The 22,375-nt window shown below is 42.8% G+C and overlaps 1 protein-coding gene across 1 annotated transcript in view; it reads left to right on the top strand.

Annotated features, from left to right (window-relative positions):
* TTLL5 (tubulin tyrosine ligase-like family, member 5) overlaps positions 1-22,375 on the top strand; it is a 344,374-nt gene that overhangs the window by 172,924 nt on the left and 149,075 nt on the right. The window contains exon 28 of the mRNA XM_006884777.1: positions 19,796-19,950. Coding sequence (XP_006884839.1) covers positions 19,796-19,950 — 155 coding nt within the window. The remainder of the gene's footprint in view (positions 1-19,795; positions 19,951-22,375) is intronic.

The raw sequence follows: 22,375 nt of genomic DNA, 5'->3' as shown, positions 1-22,375 counted from the left end.
GATAGAAGAATAATTGATGCCTTTGAGCTGTGTGGTGCTGGAGAAGAGTATTGAATGTACCATGGACTGCTAGGAAAACAAACAGATTCATCCTGGAGAGGGTTAAACCAGGCTGCTCCTTGTAGACAAGGATTCTGAGGCTTCGTCTGACATACTTTGGACATGTTGCAAGGAGGGAGAGGTCCTTGGAGAGGGACACATGCTTGGGAGGGTGGAGGAACGGCGCAGAAGGGGAAGACCCTCTATGAGGTGGATTGATTCAGTGAGTAGGTAATCAGGATGGGCGTGTCAGAGGCAGTGAGATTGGCACAGGATAGAGCAGGGTTTAGGGCTTTTGTACATAGGGTCACTACGAGTCGCTTGCAGCACATAACAACAACAGCATATGGAACACATTGTTCAAGAGGCTGCACTTTATGAGGAGGAATGTAACATCAGGGTTGGAGAAAGACTCAACAACAATAACCTGAGTTATGCAGATGACAAAACCTTGCTTGCTGAGGCTGAGGAGGATTTAAAGCATTTGCTGCAGAAGGTCAAGGACTGTAGTCTTCAATATAGATTGAAGCTCAACATCAAGAGGACAAAAATTCTCACCACTGGACCAATTGGCAGCACCATGATAGGTAGAGAAGAGATTGTTAATAATTTTAGTTTGCTTAGCTCCACAGTCAGGCACCAGCACTCTGGACACCAGCAGTCAGGAAATCAGAAGACAAATTGCATTGAGGAAGCAAGTCTGCTTTCAGCGATCTTGCCAAAATGCTAAGAGTAACATGTCAATCTAGGAACTAAGGTGTGCCTGATTCAGGGCACGATTTTTACAATAATTCGCGTCAATCATTGTGTAATTACTTACATCAAAGAGCTGGAAAAGACTAAGGATGACAAAAGAAGAATCGAGGCCTTTGAGTTTTGGTGCTGGAGAAGAGTCTTGACCAACCATGGACTGCCAAGAGTACAAAACAGGTCTGTCCTAGAGAAGGTGAAACCAAGCTGCTCCTTGGAGGCAAGGATTTTGAAGCTCCATCTCACATATTTTGGGCCTGTAGCCAGGAGGAATCAGTCCTTGGAGTCATGCTTTTTAGGGTAGAGAGACAAGGCAGGAGACCAAGACCCTGGATGAGATGGATTGACACAGTAAGCGGAGTAATGAGAGTAAGTGTGTCATAGACTCTGAGACTGTCTCAGGAAAGGGCAGGGTTCAAGGCTGTTGCGCATAGGGTCACTGTGAGTCACAGCATGTACTCAGCAGTACATAACAACAGTTTATGATGAATGGAGAACACCTTGCCCTGCAGGGACTGTAGCACCAGGTGGACTAGAACATACACAGATGCAGGTGCTGTTAATGACCCAGTGGGAGAATTGCAGACGACATTGGATGCCTGCGTTCTTATTCTATCTGTCCGTTTGTGTTGTCTTCTCAAATACCTCTAAAAACCCGACAATCGTTAAATGATGTTTCGTTTTATTGTTCCGTGGTTGCTAAGAGTTACTGTAGGGTTTCTGAGAGCTAAACTTGATCCACAGAGAGAACTCAGGCTGGAATCCAGGATTCCATAGTCACCACTACCTTGAGGTTCAGGCAGAGATGCCCAGAGAGGATCCTCTAGGCCAAAGTGTTTATGATGGTACACATTTTGCCTTCAGACTCCTGAGTGGCATCTCTTGTGGACTGGACAGTGTATGATTCTTAGTCTTTTCTTTCCCAGCAAGGTTAAGGTGTAGACTGATACCACCTAATTATCTAATTGACCTCTTGGGTATCTTCCCGACGGGGCCAACTGCTATTCTGTTTCCTCCATTTGACTGTTAAAGAGACAGAGAAAAAGAAATCTAAGGAAACGCACATTTTCCTATAACAACCTAGAGCAAAGCTGACCTACAGTGCCCATTCTTTGACCCCTTTTCCCTTAATGGCAGGCATTGCCCCACACACGGATTGATGTCTGAAGGGAACAGATCCCAAAAGAAAACATGAAACATGAGCTCAGGTCTTTATTCAATTATAAACATAGGTTCCAATACTTAGCACTCTTCCTTAACGTTGGAAAGAAATTAGGGGAGATCCACAGCTGTGTATCCTGCATCTTACCTTGATTACCTCTCACCAGACTTTGTTCAGGTCTTCAGCTCTGTCCCAAAAAACAGGATCAGATTTCCCTACCTGAACCTCAGTCCTGCTACAGCACTCCTCTGCTTCAAACCTTTTGTCAGTTTATATACTCTGTCAGGGTCAGAATCACTAGTCTGGTGTTCAGGGACCTCCCCAAGCTGTTTTTCTGTCTCTTCATTTTATTGCTCTGAGGTATAGCTAAATTCTCAGTGCAACACATCTTTCATTGGGAAACTCTGCTATCAAAAAAGACCTTAAAATGCTAAGGAACCAGAATGTCAGTCTCAAGATTAATGTGTGCCTGAGCCAAGCCATGGTACTTTAAGTTGCTTTATGCACATCTGACAGTTGGACAGTGAACAAGGAAGACTGAAAAGGAATCAGTGCCTTTAAATGGTGATGTTGGAGAATCTCACGGACTGCCAAAAGAATAAACAAGTTTGTCTTGGAAAAAGTACAACCATGATACATACCCCTTAGAGTCGAAGGATGCTGAAACTTCATCTGTACTTTGAGCCAATCCTTAGACGTCATGCTGAGAAAGGTAGATGGTCAGTTAAAGAAAGGAAGACCCTCAATAAGTGACTGTAAAAATGGACTTGAGCATGTCGGAGATTGAGGATGGTGCCAGACAGGGCATGGTTCACATCTGCTCTTCACAGGGTGGTGGTAACAGCAACAGCAATCCAGCTAAATACGACTACACTGCATGTTGTTAATTCACTAGACATTTTTCCCGCTTACCTGCCTCTGCGTTTTTCTTCCTAGAAAACCCACCTCTATCTTGCTCTCCGTTTTTTCCAGCCCAGTTCAGGTACCCTCTATATCTTGTTAAATGACATGGAGTCAGTTCCCACTCATGGTTTTGTTTTTCATAGGAAATCCGCTCGCTGGAGTTTTCTAGGCTGTTATCCGAAGCACGTTGCCAAGCCTGTCTTCTGAGGCGCCCCAGGACAAGTTTAAGCCGCCAACCTCTCAGTCAGTAGTTGAATGCTTAACTGTTTGCATACTTTTATGATGTCGATTACCACATTCTGGAGGCCTTAAATGTCATTATTTGTGTAGATGACTTGACTCACCTTCAGGGCCATAAATTGCTGATGGCTGAAAGACAGGGACCACACTTTAATCTACGTGAACCCTTAGAACTTTATCCAAGATGTTGCCTGTGATAAACGATCCAGTAATTATTTATTGAATTATCTCTGAGGTTTGGGCTTCTTTTGAACATTCAGCACCATTGCATTTGTAGAACAAGTCAACTCGAGCACCAGTCAGACCCGTCCCTGGAAGCCCCGGATACCAGGAGCTACATGCTTGGTGGGTGGTGGGTGTGTTCTGACTCCACCAGGGCAGATAGCATCGTATTTTAATTACGGCACTGGCAGCAACACTGCTTTTCACAAACAGCAGTAACGAGTGGTAAGCCTTGGGCGGGCCAGCGCCGGAAACTGTCCTCCCTCTCCGTGTTCCTCTGCCTCCTTCTCAATCCATCACCTGTATTTATTCCTGCAGTAATTTAAACACCTGTCTAGATGGAACGCATGCAATGTGTCCCTACCGCACACATTGAGATATTTGCTCACCTGCCTTCTTCGCAAGGCTGCCTCTAAAATCAACAGTGTTTGGGTTCTAAAAGACAGAATGCACTGAGGTCACTGTGGCAGTGGGCGTGGGGTAGAGAGAAGGCAGAGGGAACATCTGGATAAGTACCTCCAGGAGAGTGGGAGCAGGGAAACAGAAGGAGGAGGGCGGGAAGCAAGCAGGGAAACAGGTGCCAAGCAGGCTCCAGACTCAGAGCAGGGAGGGCTCCTGGATGGACCTGATTCCCCACAGGATCCAGCTCAGAGAGGGGAGGGCTCCTGGATGGATCCGATTCCCCACAGGGTCCAGGCTCAGAGCGGGGAGGGCTCCTGGATGGACCTGATTCCCCACAGGGTCCAGGCTCAGAGCGGGGAGGGCTCCTGGATGGATCCAACTCCCCACAGGGTCCAGGCTCAGAGGTGGGAGTGCTCCTGGATGGACCCGATTTCCCACAGGGTCCAGGCTCAGAGCGGGGAGGGCTCCTGGATGGATCCGATTCCCCACAGGGTCCAGGCTCAGAGGCGGGAGTGCTCCTGGATCGACCCGATTCCCCCCACAGGGTCCAGGCTCAGAGCAGGAAGGGCTCCTGGATGACTCGATTCCCGACAGGCTTCAGGCTCAGAGGCAGGCAGGGCTCCTGGATGGACCCGATTCCACACAGGCTCCAGGCTCAGAGGCAGAAAGGGCTCCTGGATGCACCCGATTCCCCACGGGCAGTCATTCCCTCAGCTGACCAGTGTTGGAAAGCTGAGTGGGAGGAGCATAAGTAAACAGGTGGCTTTTAGGCTTACATGTCTTGATTTTTTTTTTAAAGTAATAATAAGAACCACACTATTTCTAGTGACAGCATAACTAGTAGACTTAAAATTTTTCATGTTTGCCCATCTGAACATGGTTAAGAAATAGGAAAATCTTCATGTTCCCAAAGGGATTGCATTCTCTACCACTTTGTTACTGTGCATTTTACTCCTTACCCCCCTGAGGGGTTTTAGAAAGATCTCCTAGGCCTTGTGTAGAACAAGAAGAATTAAATGTTCCTCTTTCCTCTCATATTCTTTCCTTTTCTATTGTGCTATCACAGGGACTTCTTACACTTTAAGATGCACGAGGATTAAGACTCAGAAGGAAGATGGAAGGATAAATGGGAGGAAGTATGGACAGTGCTGTTACAACATGTTACTTATTCTCAGTGTCACAGAAAAGATGTATGCGTGGTTGAACAGAATACCATTTGCTCTTCATTGAAATTACAGTAAAAAATTCTAAAAAGAAGCAAAATAAACCCTGAAGAACTAAACAAATTACTTGTGGCTCTTGTTAAACCCACAATTTGATTCATTAGTTTGGGGAAAGGGTTGAGAGTCTTCAGTTAAAAATAATTAATTTGGTGCAAAACATCTGTAGCAAAAAAGACATCATAACAATTTTTAACTTTAATGACATCAGTCACATTCACCATCTTATGCAACGAATACCACTGTTCTTTTTCAAATACGTTTAATCATCCCAGACAGACAGAAACTCACTGCTACTTATGCAATTAAGTTTCCGTTCTTCTCCCAGATCCTTGGTAACCACCAATAAATTTTTGCCTCCATCCATTTGCATCTTCTAGATATTGAATATAAGTGGGATTATATAATGTTAACATCAAGAAGACAAAGATTCTGACCACTGGACCAATTGGCAGCACCATGATAGATGGAGAAGAGATTGAGGTTGTTAACAATTACAGCTTGCTAGACTCCACAGTCAACACCATCGCCACCAGCAGCAGTCAAGAAATCAAAAGACTAATTGCATTGGGAAAATCTGCATTCAAGGACCTCTCCAGAGTGCTGAAAAGCAACGATGTCAGTCTAGAGACTAAGGTGTGCCTAATCCAGGCCATGACCTTCACAATTACTTAATATGCATCAGAGAGCTGAACAATGACTATGGATGACATAAGAAGAATTGAGACCTTTGAATTGTGGTGCTGGAGAAGAGTCTTGAACATACCATGGATTGCCAAGAAAATAAGTAGGTCTGTCTTGGAGAGGGTGAAACCAAGTCTCTGTGGAGGCTAGGATTTTGAAGCTCTGTCTCATATACTTTGGGCATGTAGCCAGGAGAGACTGGTCCTTGGAAAAGGACATCATGCTCGGAAGGGTGGCAGGACTGTGCTGGAGAGGAAGACCCAGATGAGATGGTTTGATACATTGGCTGGGGCAGTGGGGTTTGGTGTGTTGGAATTAGTGAGACTGGCTCAGGACAGGGCAGAGTTCAGAGCTGCTGTACAGTGGGTTGCTATGGATTGCAGGCGACTCAGCAGCACATTACAACAACAACAGCGTTGTGTGATTTCTTTCACTTGCATGTGACTCGTCTATGTTGTAGTGTGTATCAGAACTTGGGCAGTGAAAGCAGAGAAAGACCTCAGAGAGGCGGATTGGCACAGTGACTGCAGCAATGGGCTCACATACCGCAGTGGTTATGCTAGTAATGCAGGCCTACTAAAAACAAAAACAGAAAAACCCACTGTGTTTTTTCTGTTATACATAAGATCACTGTAAACCAGAGCTACCTCAGTGTCACCTAACAACAACAGTTTGTCTTGTGATGAATATTTGAGTCTTTTCCAGCTTTTCACTGTTGTGACTATCGCTGCATGAACATTGGTGTAGAACTCCCACATTTTCATTAAACTCCCAAATAAAGTTACTGCTGCTGATTCCCAGCTGTGTGTTAACTTGGCAAGATTCAGTGATACATGGCAGTCAGAGTTACGCAGTCTTTAAAATACAAGACCAATTTTATATCAAAGGGACTGGAAATTGAATCCAAGGACTTGCAGTTTAGTTCTTGAGCAAGTTATTTTGCTTCTAAACCTCCATTTTCCTATCTACAAAGTAATTGTATCTTTATATCTTAAGTTACTCTGAAAATTAAATGAGTTTGTGTGTGTTTGCTTAGAACAATGCTTGGCACAACTCTTAATTAAATTTAGCTCTAGTTAGGGTTACTGTAATTGTATCACCATTATTATTATTATTTTATTGTAATCTGGAAGGTATCACAATTGCATGAGATAGAGGATAGAATATTTTGTAGCTCCGGTTATAAGGTTCTTCTTTATGTAATACTGCTTTATGTACATAAAGATGATGAATCGTATTACAGTGGGACATATTCTTTGAGTTATAGTAATTAAAATGTGTCTTAATGAAACTATTCCTGGTCTTCCAGAGCCTTTTGTGACCAGTGGAATTAGCCTATAATTAGTAGCATAGACTCCAGACAGCTCGGAGAAGACAACTGACCCAGTACTCTGACACCCCACCCCCCGAGCCATCTAGTGTTGTTGTGGGTGTTGTTAGGTGCGTTAAGTTGAGTACAACTCATGGTGACCCTGTGAACAACAGATCTGAATTCTGGCCTATTCTGTGGCACCTGCACTATCTCTGACATACTCAAGCCCAGTGCCACAGTCACTGCGTCAGTTGAACTAGTTGAGGGTTTTCCTCTCCTTCACCATCCCTCTACCTTTCCATGGATGATGTCCTTCTCCAAGGAGTACCCTCCCTTAGCAATATGACCAAAGGAGGTGAAATGAAGCTTCACCATCCTTGCCTCCAGGGAGCAGCCTGGGTGAACCTTCTCCTAGACATATCTTTGACTAGGCACAGTCATTTGGTTTTGTAGATCATAACAAATTATGACTGACTTTGAGAGACATGGGAATCCCAGAATACTTTCTTGTGCTCATGTAAAATCCATACATACCAGCCGCTGCCACTGCCAACATGGAAGCCAGACTCACAGCCCTTGTCAGGAATACCTGGCCCAAGCAGCTGGTGCTGGTTGTGGCTTCATCATCAGAGACCTCGCTCTGCCCCATTACGCCCCTACATCAAATATGCCATCATGATCAATGAGGCCACCTCCCTACAGCTACCCAGTGCCCCTCTATGATGATGGACACATACCTGACTTAACTAAGTCACCCCCAGGACCCTCAGGGTCTCAGCCTGGCATGGCTGAAGGAACCGTGAACACCTCTGAGGATGAACCTCCACTCTAACCCCTTATAGAATCCTCAAAACCAAACCAAACCTCTGTACATGCCTAAACCAAGAGGCTGTTGTGTCAGTCGAACAAGCAAACATTATGTGGTTTAAAATTCAGAAAGGCATGCGTCAGAGTTGTATCCTTTCTCCATACCTATCCATACTGTTAGCTAAAATACTGAGCCACTGATTTGTGAGTGATACTGTGTCTTTATGTGCTGTAAAACTTGTTTAAAATTCTCTGTTGTTTTTGTTTGATGCCACAAGTCAGCCATGTGAACAATAGTAAAACCTTGGCCTGTTCTGTGTCGTGTTGACCATCTCTGCCATGCTGTTGGAGTCATCGTGTCACTCCAGCACATTGTAGATCTTCCTCGCTTTCACTGACCTCTGCTTTTCCCTGTGTGAGATCTTTTTCCAAGGACTAGCCCCCTCTGCCAACATACCCAGAGTATGTGAGACCAAGTGTTACCATGTATGCCTGCAGGGGCGCCCACGTTGCACTTCCTCCAAGGCAGATTTTCCTCTTGTTCCTTTCACATTCCTGGTTGTACTTCTTCCAAGACTTGTTTGTTCTCCTAGCAGTCCATATGGTATTCAGTCCAGCTCTCCAACACCACAATTTAAAGACTTCAATTTTTCTTTTGCAATCATTATTCATTGTCCAACTCTCATAGGAAGCAATTTAAAATACCATGATTTGGATCAGGTATACTTCAGTCTTTAATATCCTTGCTCTTTGGAGGTTTTCCAGTTTCTTGACAGCAGATTTTTTTCCCAGTGTAACACATCTTTTGATTTATGGCTGCTGCTACCATGGGTATTAATTGTGGTTCCAAAATAAGTTAATTGTACTCACGCAAAACCTAGACCTAGACCTAGAGGCTGTTGTGTGAACAGAGTAGGTGAACACTACATGATTTGAAATTAAGAAGGGAATGTGTCAGGGTTGTGTTCTCTCTCCATACCTATTCAGTGTTTATGCTGAATAAATTATTCAGGAAGGTTGACTCTGAAGAAGAACATGGCAGCACGTTCAGAGGAAGGCTCTTCATTATCCCACGTTACACAGATGACACAGGCTTGCTTACTGAAAGTGAGGACTTGAAGCACTTGTTGCAGAAGATCAGAGACTACATACAGCCTTCAGTATGGATTGCATCTTAATGTGAAGAAGCCAAAGATCCTTACCACTGGACTCGTAGGCAGCAATATTGAAACTGTCAGCTTTTTTGGATCCACAGTTAACACCCTTGGTACCACTGTCAGAAAAACAAGAGATGTGTTGCATTGGGAAAGCAATAGTCAGGGACCTCTTCAAATTATTGAGGAGCAGTGATGTCAGTGTGAGGTCTAAGATGTGTCAGATTCAGGCCATAGTTTCTCTGATCACTTGCTATGCGCTTAAGAGTTGGACCATTAATAAGGATAACAGAGAAGAATTGATGCCTTTGAGCTGTGGTTTTGGAGAAGAGTACTAAACATCCCATGGACTGCCAATAGAACAAAGATGTCTTGGAGAAAGTACAACCAGAATGTTCCTTGAAGACAAAGATGATAAATCTTCGCCTCACATACTTCGGTCATGTTGCTAGGAGAGGCTATTCTTTGGATAGCCATATCATATTTGGAAAGGCAGAGGGTCGAAAAGAAGAGGAAACTCTTAACCAGGTGAATTGACACCATGGCTGCTGCAATGGGCGCTAGTGTGTCAGGAAGTGTGAAGATAGCACAAGATAGGACAGGATTCAGATCTGTTCATAGGGTCACTGTGGGTCATACTCGACTCAACAGCACCAAACAACAGTAAACTGAAATCATTGACAACTTCATTCTGGTCTCCATTTATCATGATGTTGCCTATTGGCCTACTCATTAGGTTATTGATGACTCTTCCTCCAATCTTGATGGCACCTTGTTTTCATATAGTCCAGCTTTTCAGATTATTCGTTCAGTATATAGGTTGAATAGTTATAGAGAAAGGCTATAACCCTGATGCACAGCTTTCCTGATTTTAAACCATGTTATATCTTTTGTTCCATTAAAGTAACTTTCTTGTCTTGTTACAGGTTTTTCGTGAACACAATTAAATATGGGGTTCTCATTCTTCTCACTGTTATTTACAATTTCACATACATTATAATAGATGGAGAAGAGACTGAAGTGATTTCATTTTACCTGGCTCTGCACTCCATACCTACGGTGACAGCAGTCAAGAAGTCAGAATGCATGTTGCACTGGGAAAACCTGCTGCCAGGAAGTAATCTAAAGTACTGAGGAGCAAGGATGTCAGTTTGAAGACAAAGACGCCCCGGATACAAACCATGAGTTTTTTCCAGTGCTTCCTGTGTTAGATAATGAATGAGGATGACAGAAGAATTTATGCCTTTGAATTGTGATATTGAAGAAGAGTACTGATGATCTCATAGGCTGGCAAAAGAACAAAGGAATGCAACTGGGGTGTTCTTGGGAGGCCAGGGTGACAAAACTTGGTATAACATCCTGTGGGCCTGTTGTCAGGAGGGACCCGTCCTTGGAGAAAGACCACGTGCTGGGAGAGGTGGAAGGTCAGAGAAAGAGATGAAGACCCTCAATGAGATGGAACAACCCAGTGACTGTAACAGTGGGCTTGAGCATGGCAGAGATTGTCAGGATGTGCAGGATAGGGCAAGCTTCAGATCTGTTGTTCGTAGTTTCACTGAGTCAGAGTCACGTCGATGGCACCTAACAACAGTAATATGATCCACACAGTCATTTTCTTGGTCCAGCAAGAAAACGCATGTAAATATCTTTCTGATCTCTTTCTGGGATCCATCTGACATCAACACTCCTTCTGACTCTTAGATTTCTCACAGTTCTCTCTCACTGTCATGCTCCAGCTTTTTTGTGATAATCTTTAGCAAATGATAATGACACTTACTATTTTAATAATCTTTATTTGCATGTGATAGCACGTTGTTTGATACCCTCGACCTCATTTTGGAACACTTTGTTTTAATGGGCACAAATATGTATCTCTCAGTCAGCCAGCCAGGTAAGCTGTCTTCCAGATTTCTTGACAGATGGGTGAGCACATCACGATTGCCTCTGTTTGCTGAAACGCCTCCGTTGGTAATCTGTTAGTGCCTGGGACCCTATGATTGTCATTGCAGTGTAGCTGTAGCTTCTTCCTTTAGTACTGTGGGTTCTCCATCATGTGCTAGCTACTTCCTGAAATGGTTCAGTATCGACTGATTTCTTTTTGGTGTAATGACTGAATATTCTTCCCATCTTCTCTTATCTTTGACTGCTCCTGCATTATTCAGGTTTTATCCATATACTACTTCAATATTGCAGCTTGAGGCTTGAATTTCTTCTTTGGTTCTGTCATGAGAAATGCCTTCAGTGTCCTTCCATGTAGGGTTTCTAGCTCCAGGTTTTTGCACAGTTTGTTATAATATTTGGCTTTTGTCTTTTAGAGCAGCGCTTTGAAATGCTATTAGGTTCTCCTATTTCATCATATCTGCTTTTTCTTTTGGCTTCCCCATGTTGAATTGCAAGTTTCAGAGTCTCTCTTGATAGCCATTTAATCTTTTCCTTTTTTCTTATCTTTTTAATGACCTTCAGTCATTAAATTTAATGACCTTCTTCAGTCACTAATGTTTAATGCATCATATCTATTCTTGAGATGCTTTTCAAATTCAATCCGTATAAACTCTAAAAGTTTTCTTTTATCTCTCTTGGACTTGTTTTCATTTTCTTCAGCTTTATTTTGAACCTGCATGATGGTCTGTTATACAGTCTGCCCAGCCTTTTCTGTCTGTTGATACTGATCTTCTCCATTGTTTCTTTCCACAGATGTAGCCCATTTGATTCCTGTGTTTTCCATTAGGTGAGATCTATATGCATTGTCGCTGTTTATGTATTTTTTAAAAGGTATATGTAATAAATCACTGGTAGTACAAACACCTGTCATGAAATCCCTGGACTCATTTTTATCATCAATACTCTTTTTTGTGACTACCCACTCTTCTCCTTAGTTTCCAACTTTTGCATTCTAGTCATCAGTTATTCATGCATCTTGATTGCTTGTTTAGTCTATTTCAGATTGTAGAAGTCAGTTTTATGCCATTAAATAGGAACCAACTTTTAGCTGATCTTTTCAGAGGCAATAAATTGCACGGGAGGAGATTGTCCATCCTTCTGCAGTGGAGCAGCTGATGGATTTGAACTACGTGCCTTTAGGATTGCAATGCAGCTTCATTCACTAGTCACTAGAAATTCTCCATTTCTTCATCTTGATTAGTTGTATTGCATAAATTTGAATCGTATTCATATTTACAGTAATTCTTTGTATGCATACATTGTCCTATTTCTGACAATATTATACTTCAAGAAAAATCTTTTTGAGGATGAATGTAATAGTATTTCTCCTCAATTCATCATTGCCGCTATAGTAAAGTATGTGATTATCTGATTCAAAATGGTTAAAGCTAAGCCCGTTTCAGCTCCATGAAGCCTAGGATATCCATCTTTATGCATTCCATTTAATTTTCTACAAGTTCAAATTTCTCTAGATTTCACATCAGAATTGTTTGTGGATGTTTACAGCTGTTAGTCCTCATTTTGAGTTGTTGCACATCAGCAAATGAAGTGGAAGCTTAGTGGGTAAGGAGTTGCTCTCCCAACCCCAAAGCAGGCACCAGCTGTTCTACAGGAGAAAGGTGGGCAGTCTGCTCCCATGGGATTTACAGCCTCTGAAAACCCGCTGGAGGGTGACCTGGGAGTTGGTTCTGATGTGACAGCACCTAATAGCAACATTGGAGGAAAGCTCTCCTCCATCCACATCATTAAGGTCGACTCCACCCTGAGGCAGCAGCACCTCCCCAGGTGTTTCAAGTATCTTCCAGCCTGGGACGTTCATCTGCCAACATTATATTAGACAGTGGTCTCCCACTGCTGATAAGATTTCCAAGGGGCCTTTGTTTCAGAAGGGGAGAGTCACTCCTGCCCACTCCCCGGTCTGTCCTAGTCCAGAAGTTGCACTGCCACCTTTCCTCCTGGGTGCTCCTGCTGATGTTTGATAGACCGCTGGAGTCGCTTCCAGCATCACAGCAACATGCAGGCCACCCCAGTATGGCAGGCAGATACATGAAAGGTGAGTGATGGCAAAATCCTTTAGCAGTGAAGTATTTCAAGTACATGTTAAGTGCTTGTTGTCTCTTTCTTATCATTCAGTCAAAATTAGTTTTATCATTTTAGCCAGAGAAATGTAGATTGACAATAGCCGAGTTACAGCCATGTTCCTTTTCCCTTTGCTGCATCATTTTAGGGATGAAAGCTGCAAGTCTGAACAGGACGAAACCTGTAGAGTTCATTAAGATCTGATCCAACATTAAGAAATTTGCTATACTGTTCGATCTTCTCTATCTGAGCAGCTGGAGGGCCACTGTTAATTGTTGCATCTGTCCCTCTTAAGTATTTCTGCCCGGCTGCCTCCAGAAGCAGTAGAAACTAGAACAGGCCAAAGGCGCGCTTCCTTCATCAAATCAACGGTAGTTGCTGGGACCAAACCTTATCCAAAGATAATAGGTACATAGAGACTCAGACAGGTGGACTACGGCACTTTTCTAGAGCAGAGGTAGGAACCAAGTTTGATATGTTGTGTCACTTCTGATTGATTGGTACAGACTGCAGAAAGACGATTTGGAGGCCAAATTAGTCCCATGTTATTGGATGATGATCAGCAATGCATGTCTGAGGAAGACAGGGCAAAATAGAGGGTAGTTTGTGGCAATACTCAATGAATAGCTTCTAGACAAGATCACACAGGCGGAAATAGAATATATAAAATAGATGAGTTTTTATCATTATATGAGACAGATTATTTGGTCTTTTTTTATATAGTGCTTCATTTAAGTAGTTGGTAGTTGTGGTAGATCGTCGAGTTAGAACCAAGTGGTAGCTTAGCCTCCAGCAAATTTTCAGAGACAGTTTCATCACATGGCAAGAGATTGCCCATCTTTCTCCTGCAGAGGAGCTGCTGGATTAGAACTCTGTCCCTTTAGTATGGCAGTGTAGTTTTCGTTGTTAGGTGCTATCAAGTTGAGAATAGCTCATGGCAGTGTCATGATCATTTGATATTTCTCCAGCATGACTGTCAGTTCTTGATTTATTAATGGACTATATTAAGAGTAACTGTAAATAACTCAAAGCCACTAATAATCCAAAATTAGTTTTATGCTCATTTCCTCTTCTACGCAACCTACCCACGAGCAAAACTACTGTAATGGTTTTGCTTTGCTTCTTTCCGATCTTCAGCTGATGAATAACAAATGGGAAATAAGGTTTCTGAAAACCAAGGAAAAGCTAGTATAATTTTGAGTAATTGACTTCTGAATAAACACTGTTTTCAGAATTTAATGGGTGATTCTGATTACATTTTCTGAAACACTAAAAATTAAAGGTAACTAGGATTGTTTCCCTGTTAGTTTTACAAGCAGAAAATGGACTTTTGAAACAAAGCTGCTAGTCTTGTGCCTGGTTTTGTGGCCTTGAGCAAATTACCAACCATTGCCCCTGTGAGCCTTAAAAATAGCCTCAACTCATTGTCATCAACTTGGACCCAACTCAGCTCACCCTCAAGCAGCTTTGAAAAGGCTTTAAATTGTGTGGCAGGAAATTGCCTTTTTTTCTTTCAAAGATCAGCTGGTATTTGAACTACCCACTTTTGAGTTGGCACCACAACTCTCTATCCACTAGGCCATGAGAGTTTCTCCATTTATAGAATGAGATAGTAGTATATACCTTCATGAGTAATTGATATGGGGTAAGTGAGCTGTAATACTCAAGAGTTCCTGACAGTACGACAGTAAGAACTCAGTTGTTAGGCTGTATGACTTGGAAAAAGTATCATAACACGCTTGGAGTCAAACACTCACTGTTCTACTCCTGTCACTATGTCTTTTTTAGGTCACATAACTTCTATCCAGTTGTTAATCCTCTCTAGACATTGTTTTCCTCTTTTGTAAAATGTGGGTAAGTAGTAAGTACTTGAAAGTGGTTGTTCAGGAATAAATAATTCACATCAGGATAATGCAGAGACTTATAATCTAGAGCATGGCACACAGTGAGCAGTCAGTCTTAACTATTATGATGGAAATGATGGTGTTTCATTCAGAGACATCGTCACAAGATCGATTTACCCAGTAACGTATCTCTTCTCTTCCCCACTAGTGCACTTTGGAGGTAAGAATGATGAGGCTTTGCCTCACATAGTTCAGGCATGTTGCTAGAAAGTGCTATTCCTTAGAGAAGGATATGATGCTGGAGGGGTGGAGGGTCAGCAAAGGAGAGGAAGACCCTCAACCAGGTAGATTGACATGGTGACTGCTGCCATGGGCTCTTGTGTATCCAGAAGTGTGAGGGTGGCACAGGATAGAACGGGGTTCGAATCTTTTTTTCATAGGGTCACTATGAGTCATACTTGACTCGATGGCACCTAATAGCAACAACAGCCTCCAATCTAGGCAGCACTGGTGGCCTAGTGGGAAGAAGCTGCGCTGCAGTCCTGAAAGCCATGCAGTTCAAATCCACCAGCTGCTCCACAGTAGACAATGGGCGATTAACTGCCTCTAAAAATCCCCAAGAAGGTTAGCTGTGGGGCTGTTGACTCAATGGTACACAACAACAACAACAGCAATCCTGTATTCAGGATGAGAAGTTCGGGTTTTGTTTCTGATCTACAAATTACTATCCATTAAGCCTCTATTACATTTTTGTACATCCGAGAGTTCTTTTGCTTTGACTGAGGCAGTAATCGGAGAAACTGTTAGTTATCCTAAAAACCTTTTCCCTTTGTAATATTTTTACAAGCTGCAAGATGATGTCTACTTTGAAAGGCCTGACATTTTGGGCGTAGGTTCCGGGTGAGAAGGAGGACGTTCTCTGTGGGAGCAGCAGTTTGTTCTTTCCTGCAGGGAGTCTGTGTGTCTCCGTCTGTGGCAGTGACTGGTATTGCACTACATTTCCTCTCGCGTATATGAAGAACAGCAGAGCACTTCAGAGGTGTTCAGGGCCAGAGAAGAGATTCTCCGTGAACTACAACTAGTTCAGCATCTGCCCTGACCTTTAGGCAAGTTGTGCCTTCTTCCTTCTGGTAGCAGCAGAAGGTGGACAGAAATGATAAACCAGGTCCAACTCATGAGGCTTCTCCTTAAGACCAGCCCCCCCGAGGGCCCCATCAGAAGGTGGACAGAAATGATACACCGGGTCTAACTCGTGAGGCTTCGGGTTTTTGGTTGTTTTTTTTTTAATTATTGTGTGTGTGTGTGTGTGTGTGTGTGTGTGTGTGTGTACCGTCAAATCAGATCTGATTGGCACAGGAGGAGTTTGCCACTCCTTCTCCAGTAGAGCATCCGGTGGATTTGAACCGCACACCTCTGGGATTGCAATGCAGTTTCTTGCCACTAGGACACCAGAGCTCGCCGTGAGGCTGCTTCTTAAGACAAGCACCCTCTGCCCCTCACGTGAGGGCCCCATCAGCAGGTGCACAAAAATGATAAACCAGGCCTAACTCGTGAGGCTTCTCCTTAACGGCCAGCCCCTCTGAGGGCCCTGTCAGACAGTGGACAGAAACGATAAACCAGGTCTAACTTGTGAGGCTTCTTAAGACCAGCCCCCCCCACCCCACCCCAGGACCCCGTCAGATGGTCTCCAAGCCCAACCTTCAGGGTCACCAGAGATTCCACCCCACCTGTGGAAAATGTCTTGATCTTTCCAAGAAAAAGACTCTTGAGTCCTTCAGTGGGAAGCCACCATCTGGACTGGGTTTACTTATTGAATTCTCTATAACTAGGCATCAGTATATTGTTGCGAAAAATTATTTTTTTCCTTTTTGAATTCCCAGATATTTATCTTCCTTTTTAAAAAACAATGAAGAATTATTCCATTTGTGTATGTGACAATTAATAAGGATGTTTTATAGCAAAACACTTTTTTTAAATTTTTTTTTTTTTTTACAGAGGTTTTGGATTTCCATTCATTCATTGCCGCAATGTTCTCCCTTCCCACCCCTCCCCACCAGCTTGCTTCCCCGTCCGAAGACAGAAAAAAAAAGGAAAAAAATTCCTTCATTAGTATACAATTCCCACATCCCTTCCCCCCACCCCCCACCCCAAGTACACTTCTCTATGCAACCTTAATTCTGGATTCCTGTGCTAACCATAATACTCAATCATATATCACTTCTAGTCTGTTCTTTCCCTCATCTGTTTCAATCACTTCTAATCTGTTCTTTCCCTCATCTGTTTCAATACAATATACATAATTTATCCAGAGCAAAACACTTTTTTAATTGTTATGTAAGGTTCCATCGAGTTGGAACCAACCCATAGCTGACTCTACTGGTTCTTCTTGTTTAGTTTGTGTTTTTTACAACTTACTAAACCACCTGAGGACTTATGTTACTGTTCACTAGCACCTTGGCCTCAAACCCCTGCATCTCTTGGAAATCTTATTTTTAAATACTTCTCACAACAATACTTTCTAATTCCACTGCCATCACCCAGGTTTTTAAGATCATCATTTCACATCTGTATTTCTCAAAATAATGTAATTTTTTTTTAAAAAATCTTTTTAAAATTTGAAAGTAAGTCATGCCCAGGATTTAAAATATAAGTTGCATATTAGAAAGAAAATAAGCCAAAACTCAGGGACAGATGCTGTTTATACTTTGATTTTTTTCTTTTCTAGTGCATTTATGAGGTGGAGCCTCATCTTTCTTGCCTCCAAAGAGCACTCTGACTACACCCTCTCCAAGACATATATGTTTGTTCTCTTGGGTGACCATACGATGTTCAGTGCTCTTCTCCAGTGCCACAGTTCAAAGGCATCAGTTCTTTTTCTGTCATCCTTATTCATTGTCCAGCTTTCAGATGGATAGCAAGTGATGAAACTTCACCTCACATACTTTGGGCATGATGCTAGGAAGGGCTATTCCCTGGAAAGGGACATGATGCTGGGAAGGGTGGGTCAATGAAGGAGAGTTAGATCCTCAACCACGTGGACTGACCCAACGACTGCCTCAGTGGGCTCTTGTGTGTCAGGAAGCGTGATTAATGATGGCACAGGATAGGACAGGGTTGAGATGTTTTGTCATAAGGTCTCTGCGAGTCACACTCAACTTGAGGGCACCTAACAACAACAAGAGCGTGGGTGTGGGTATATGTTTGTATGTATGTACGTGCTGAGGAAAATTTGTATTTCATTTCTATATAGGGAGCTCTAGTGGCTTAATGGTAAGGAGCTGCACTGCCAACCCCAAGACAGATAGTTCAAATCCACGAGCTACTCTGCAGGAGGAAGATGGATAGTCTCCTCTTCTGCACCTTATAGCCTCTGAAAACCTGCTGGGGGATCTCACGTGACAGCACATAAGATCAACACTGTCCATTCAGTTATGGGGTGATGTTTGAGTTGTGAGGTTTTTGCTTTTGTTGTTTGCTTTGTTTTTGGGTTTTTTTAAATTCAATATTAACAGTATTTTCCCACGTTAAATATTTCCCCACAAAGAAGTTACATAATATTCCATTGTGGAAACACAATAAAAAACCTCTACGTATTGTTAACCATTTAAATCTTCAGCTCGTCTTCTTTTCCCAATATTAGTATCAGTATTTGGAATTTTTCTAAAAAAAATATTTGTTCACAGTCACTCTGGGGCTTAGAGACATGAGCTCTGCAGCCAGAAAGGCTATGGTTCAAATACCAGTTCTTCCACTGACTTGTACAATCCTACTTGGCAGGTTTCTTTTCTTTGTACTTATAAATAAAGTACATGTAATATAGTTGTTGGTAGAGTTTGACATAGTAACTTCTAATAAAGATCAACTGTTAATGTAATTGTCACTGTCCTTAATCATTTTTACAATTACTTTTAGCAAATTTCCTTGAAGTTTGATTGTAGCATCAACATGTGAAGATTTTCATGTCTTTAGTAATGATTGCCAAATTGATTTCTCAAAAGATTCTACTAATTTATAGTGACAAATAATTTGAGTGCCTAGTTAGTTTCATTTATCATTATTGCGTTTGACACATAAGCTAAGTGGTATAGCACTGGTCTGTCTGTTTGCTGTACAGAGGTAACTTGTGGTTGCTCTGATGCTGAACACTGTGACACTGATGTGTCAGATGTGTGAATGGTTACCCATGGTGGACAGTGTTTGGTGGAGCTTCCTGATTAAAACAAGCTTGGAAGCAGGAGTGGCATCCACTTCTGAAATAGCTTGCCTCTGGAAACGCTGTGAACTTGGAGAAACAATGAAAGTTAAGCCAGTTTTCAGGTCTTTCTTTCATAAGGTCCCTGTGAGTGGTCTACGACTCGACGGCATTTAACAGCAAGTTAGTTTCATATCTGGCTGCTATTTGGTGTGTATTTTTAGTACGTTATTTTTTTGTGAGGAGGACACACAGTTTCTTAAAGTTTGTATTTTTTGGTTGCTAGTGGGAATGACTAGTTTTACATTTTTTCATTGACTGATTGTATTACCTCTTTAAAATTGTTTAAGTCAGGGTACCCATTTGCTTGTTAACAACCCAGCTTTTTCTTCCATATCACTGACTTTCTGAGTCTTATATTAGTAATAACAACTAGACTCTATTGACCATTTGGAACTATCAGCTGAGAAAATAAGGGCCAGAAAGACAAAGTCATTTGCCCAGTTTCTGAGAACATTTCCTGGCACAGCAGAAGGACTGAGTAAATTCCTGCAAATTCTGTTACTCATGTTTGTATTTCATTGCACCTCGCAAAGGTCAATGCCTTGTGTATAGGAGCAGAAGAAATGCTTACTAGTGTCCAGCAACAAGGACCCCCCCTCACTTAGGCTGTTTGTATGCAGACGCCAGCCTTTAACGGTGCCGCTGACACGGCCACTATTGCGGCCGGGATGAGTCAGCATCTCCTGGCCTCGACTGGATTCTGAGTTTTGCCCATATGTTTTTAATGCTACTTTTCCTCAAACTCTGTGAAATCACGCTGTTTCCCTCCCTTCCCTTCTAGGTAACCAACCTGAATTTGGCCAGTGGTGTCCTAAGCAGAAGCAGTGCTTCAGCTCCCCCCAACCTTCGGCCCGTAATCAGTCCGAGTGGCCCAACGTGGTCAACACAGCCAGATCCCCAGCTCCCCGAGAGCCAGCCCAGCCCTCCTGGAAGCAGGTATGTGAAGGGCGGGCTGTGGAGGTAGCGTTGGCTTTACCCAAGGATGGCTTGGGTCCTCTGCACACCATACCACGCCCCTCCCACCTGGACAGACACCAGGAAGGCAGTGCCATGCTCCGAATGGCCAAGTCCTCTGGGCTTGCACAGGAAGGCCTTGTCTCACTTGTCGTAGTGTTTGAGCCTAAACCAAGTGAAACTGGCGTCTCTGATGCTGTTTCATTTCCTCCTGGGTGAGAGAGCAAAACTTTGTGTTTTTTAATCCTTGCCTATCGTCACCATTGTCACATACTGATTTTGGACATCGTCCTCTTGTTTCCTCATCTTTTTAGACTTCGTGCTGTGCTGTGTTTTAATGTCTTTGGACTCTTTCCTTCTGAAAGATATACTTGTTTTTAATATTTTCGTCGAGCTTATATCGTAAAACCTCACCAGCCTCTTTGGAAAATGTTCTTTTGAGATGGGAAGGAAATTACCGTTATATGGTGAAGAGAAGTGGTAACAAATAAGATCCAAATCAATTCTGACCATAAAGTATGCAAAGTCTCAGAAGAGAAACCGTTGAACTAAATCTTAGGTTTGCGTCACTGTTTTTTGTTGGTCCTCTGTGTGTGTATTAAAGGATATAATGAATAAATTTCGAGTACTTGCCAGTAAATAAGAATTAAATAGAACCTATTTCAGAGTCACAGGAGCTCGAAAGAAATATGACTGTTACCATTGAGTGTTGTCACCGGCTGAGCCCTTGCTTGTTCCAAATAAAGATGCTCCACACCAGGTGTTCCTGAGTTCCACCCCCAGGCAGCCCTTCCAGCTATGCACCCCCGTCTCTTAGTGTAGCAGTCGTGCCCCTGAGCTTGAAAAGCGTTGATCTGAGACTTGGAGCAAATACCTAATTGTTACCAAAGTACCTATTGCTGCTAGAATGATTACTTATGGAGCTAACTTGGGAAACAGGAACTTTGCCCAGGAAACAACATAAACATAAGCACATTACCTCATGCTCTGTTTGGTATGATGTCTTTCGTGCTGGTAAAAATTGTGGTCAGGGGAGAAAACACAGTCATCTCATTTAAGAATTACAAAGAGTCAAAGACCCAGAGGAAGCAATTTTTTAAGGTAGGAGATTCTGCCACACCATTCTCTTAGCAGGAGAAATCTGTTGTTTGGTGATTTACCTTTGAACCTATTGGGTAAATAAATTCTTACCAGACTATTCAGAAAAAAGAAGTCCTCAAAAACTATTATTGAATCGGAACTGACTTATAGCTCCTCCTGCAGTGGGTTTCCAGGGATGGAAATCGCATGGGAGGAGACTGGCCATGGTTCCATGAGTGGATTAGAGCCGCCAGAGGCACGGGCTCCTAGCACAGCTCCCTTCAGACTCCCCCCACCAAGCCCGCTTTTATACTCTAGATGTTTATTTTCCATAAATGCATTGTGAAATCAAAGCCTTGTTTCTAGGAAAAAACATTTTCTCTACATCTGGATACATCTATAGGACAGGCTCCAGTCATTTTCCATACTGTAAACAAGATAATACTGTATTTTTGAAAAGTAGAGTTTTAACATTTTTTTATATATACTTACAGATAAAAATGGGGAAAAGTTTTTTAAAATAAAAATTAGTCTTGGGTTTAGAGCCTTCTCTTATAGTTGTTTGTTGCCATTGAGTAAACAGCCGTTCATAGCACCTTATAAACTTCAGATCCGAGCCTTGCCTGTGTAGCCTCATCAGCACAGACAACGACATTTGTGCCCATTGCTGCAGTCACCGTGTCAGTCCGTCCTGTGAGTCTTCCTCTCTTTCACTGACCCTCTGCCTTTCCCAGCATGGTATCTTTTTTAAAAGACTGGACAGTGTGCCTCTAGACAGTGCACCGAAAGTATGTTAGATGAAGTGTCGTCGTCCTTGCCTGCAGGGAGCACCCTGCTTGCGCGCCCGCCGAAACAGACTTGTTTGCTTTTGTTAGTCCATCTTCTCCCTGCTAGTACTCGAATCCAACACCACAGGAGAAAGACATCAGTTCTTGTTGTCATATTTAATCATTAATGTCGAGATGGAAAGATAACATTAACAGGTCAGACTTAGAGGCCAGCACTCAAAGTGACCCTCTCCCCAGGCGGATCATGTCCATAAAAGCACTCCTTCCTTGAAGTTCACTGGTCTTTTCCTTTCTGGATTAGTTGTGTTCACAGTGGCCATTGTTTCACTTCTTCAAGTGGAAGGGCCAGCATTCAGGTCCCAGTAAAGCCTAGAGAAGCCCTGGGAACTGCTCTTCCCCATTCAGATATGTCTCATTGTCAGGACTGCTGGGGAGCTCGCCTCCTGGCCACCAGTCCACATGGATGTCCCAGGCATACCTACCCTAAAGCAGTCCCAGGTGAGTTCTCAGAATCCGTTTTACAGACCTGGCTCCGAGGT

This window comes from Elephantulus edwardii, unplaced genomic scaffold (genome assembly GCF_000299155.1).
Source record: "Elephantulus edwardii isolate Elephantulus edwardi_28Jun2011 unplaced genomic scaffold, EleEdw1.0 scaffold00037, whole genome shotgun sequence".
Lineage (NCBI taxonomy): Eukaryota > Metazoa > Chordata > Mammalia > Macroscelidea > Macroscelididae > Elephantulus > Elephantulus edwardii.
Note: the sequence above shows the minus strand (reverse complement) of the source record. Positions and strands in the feature narration are given on the sequence as shown.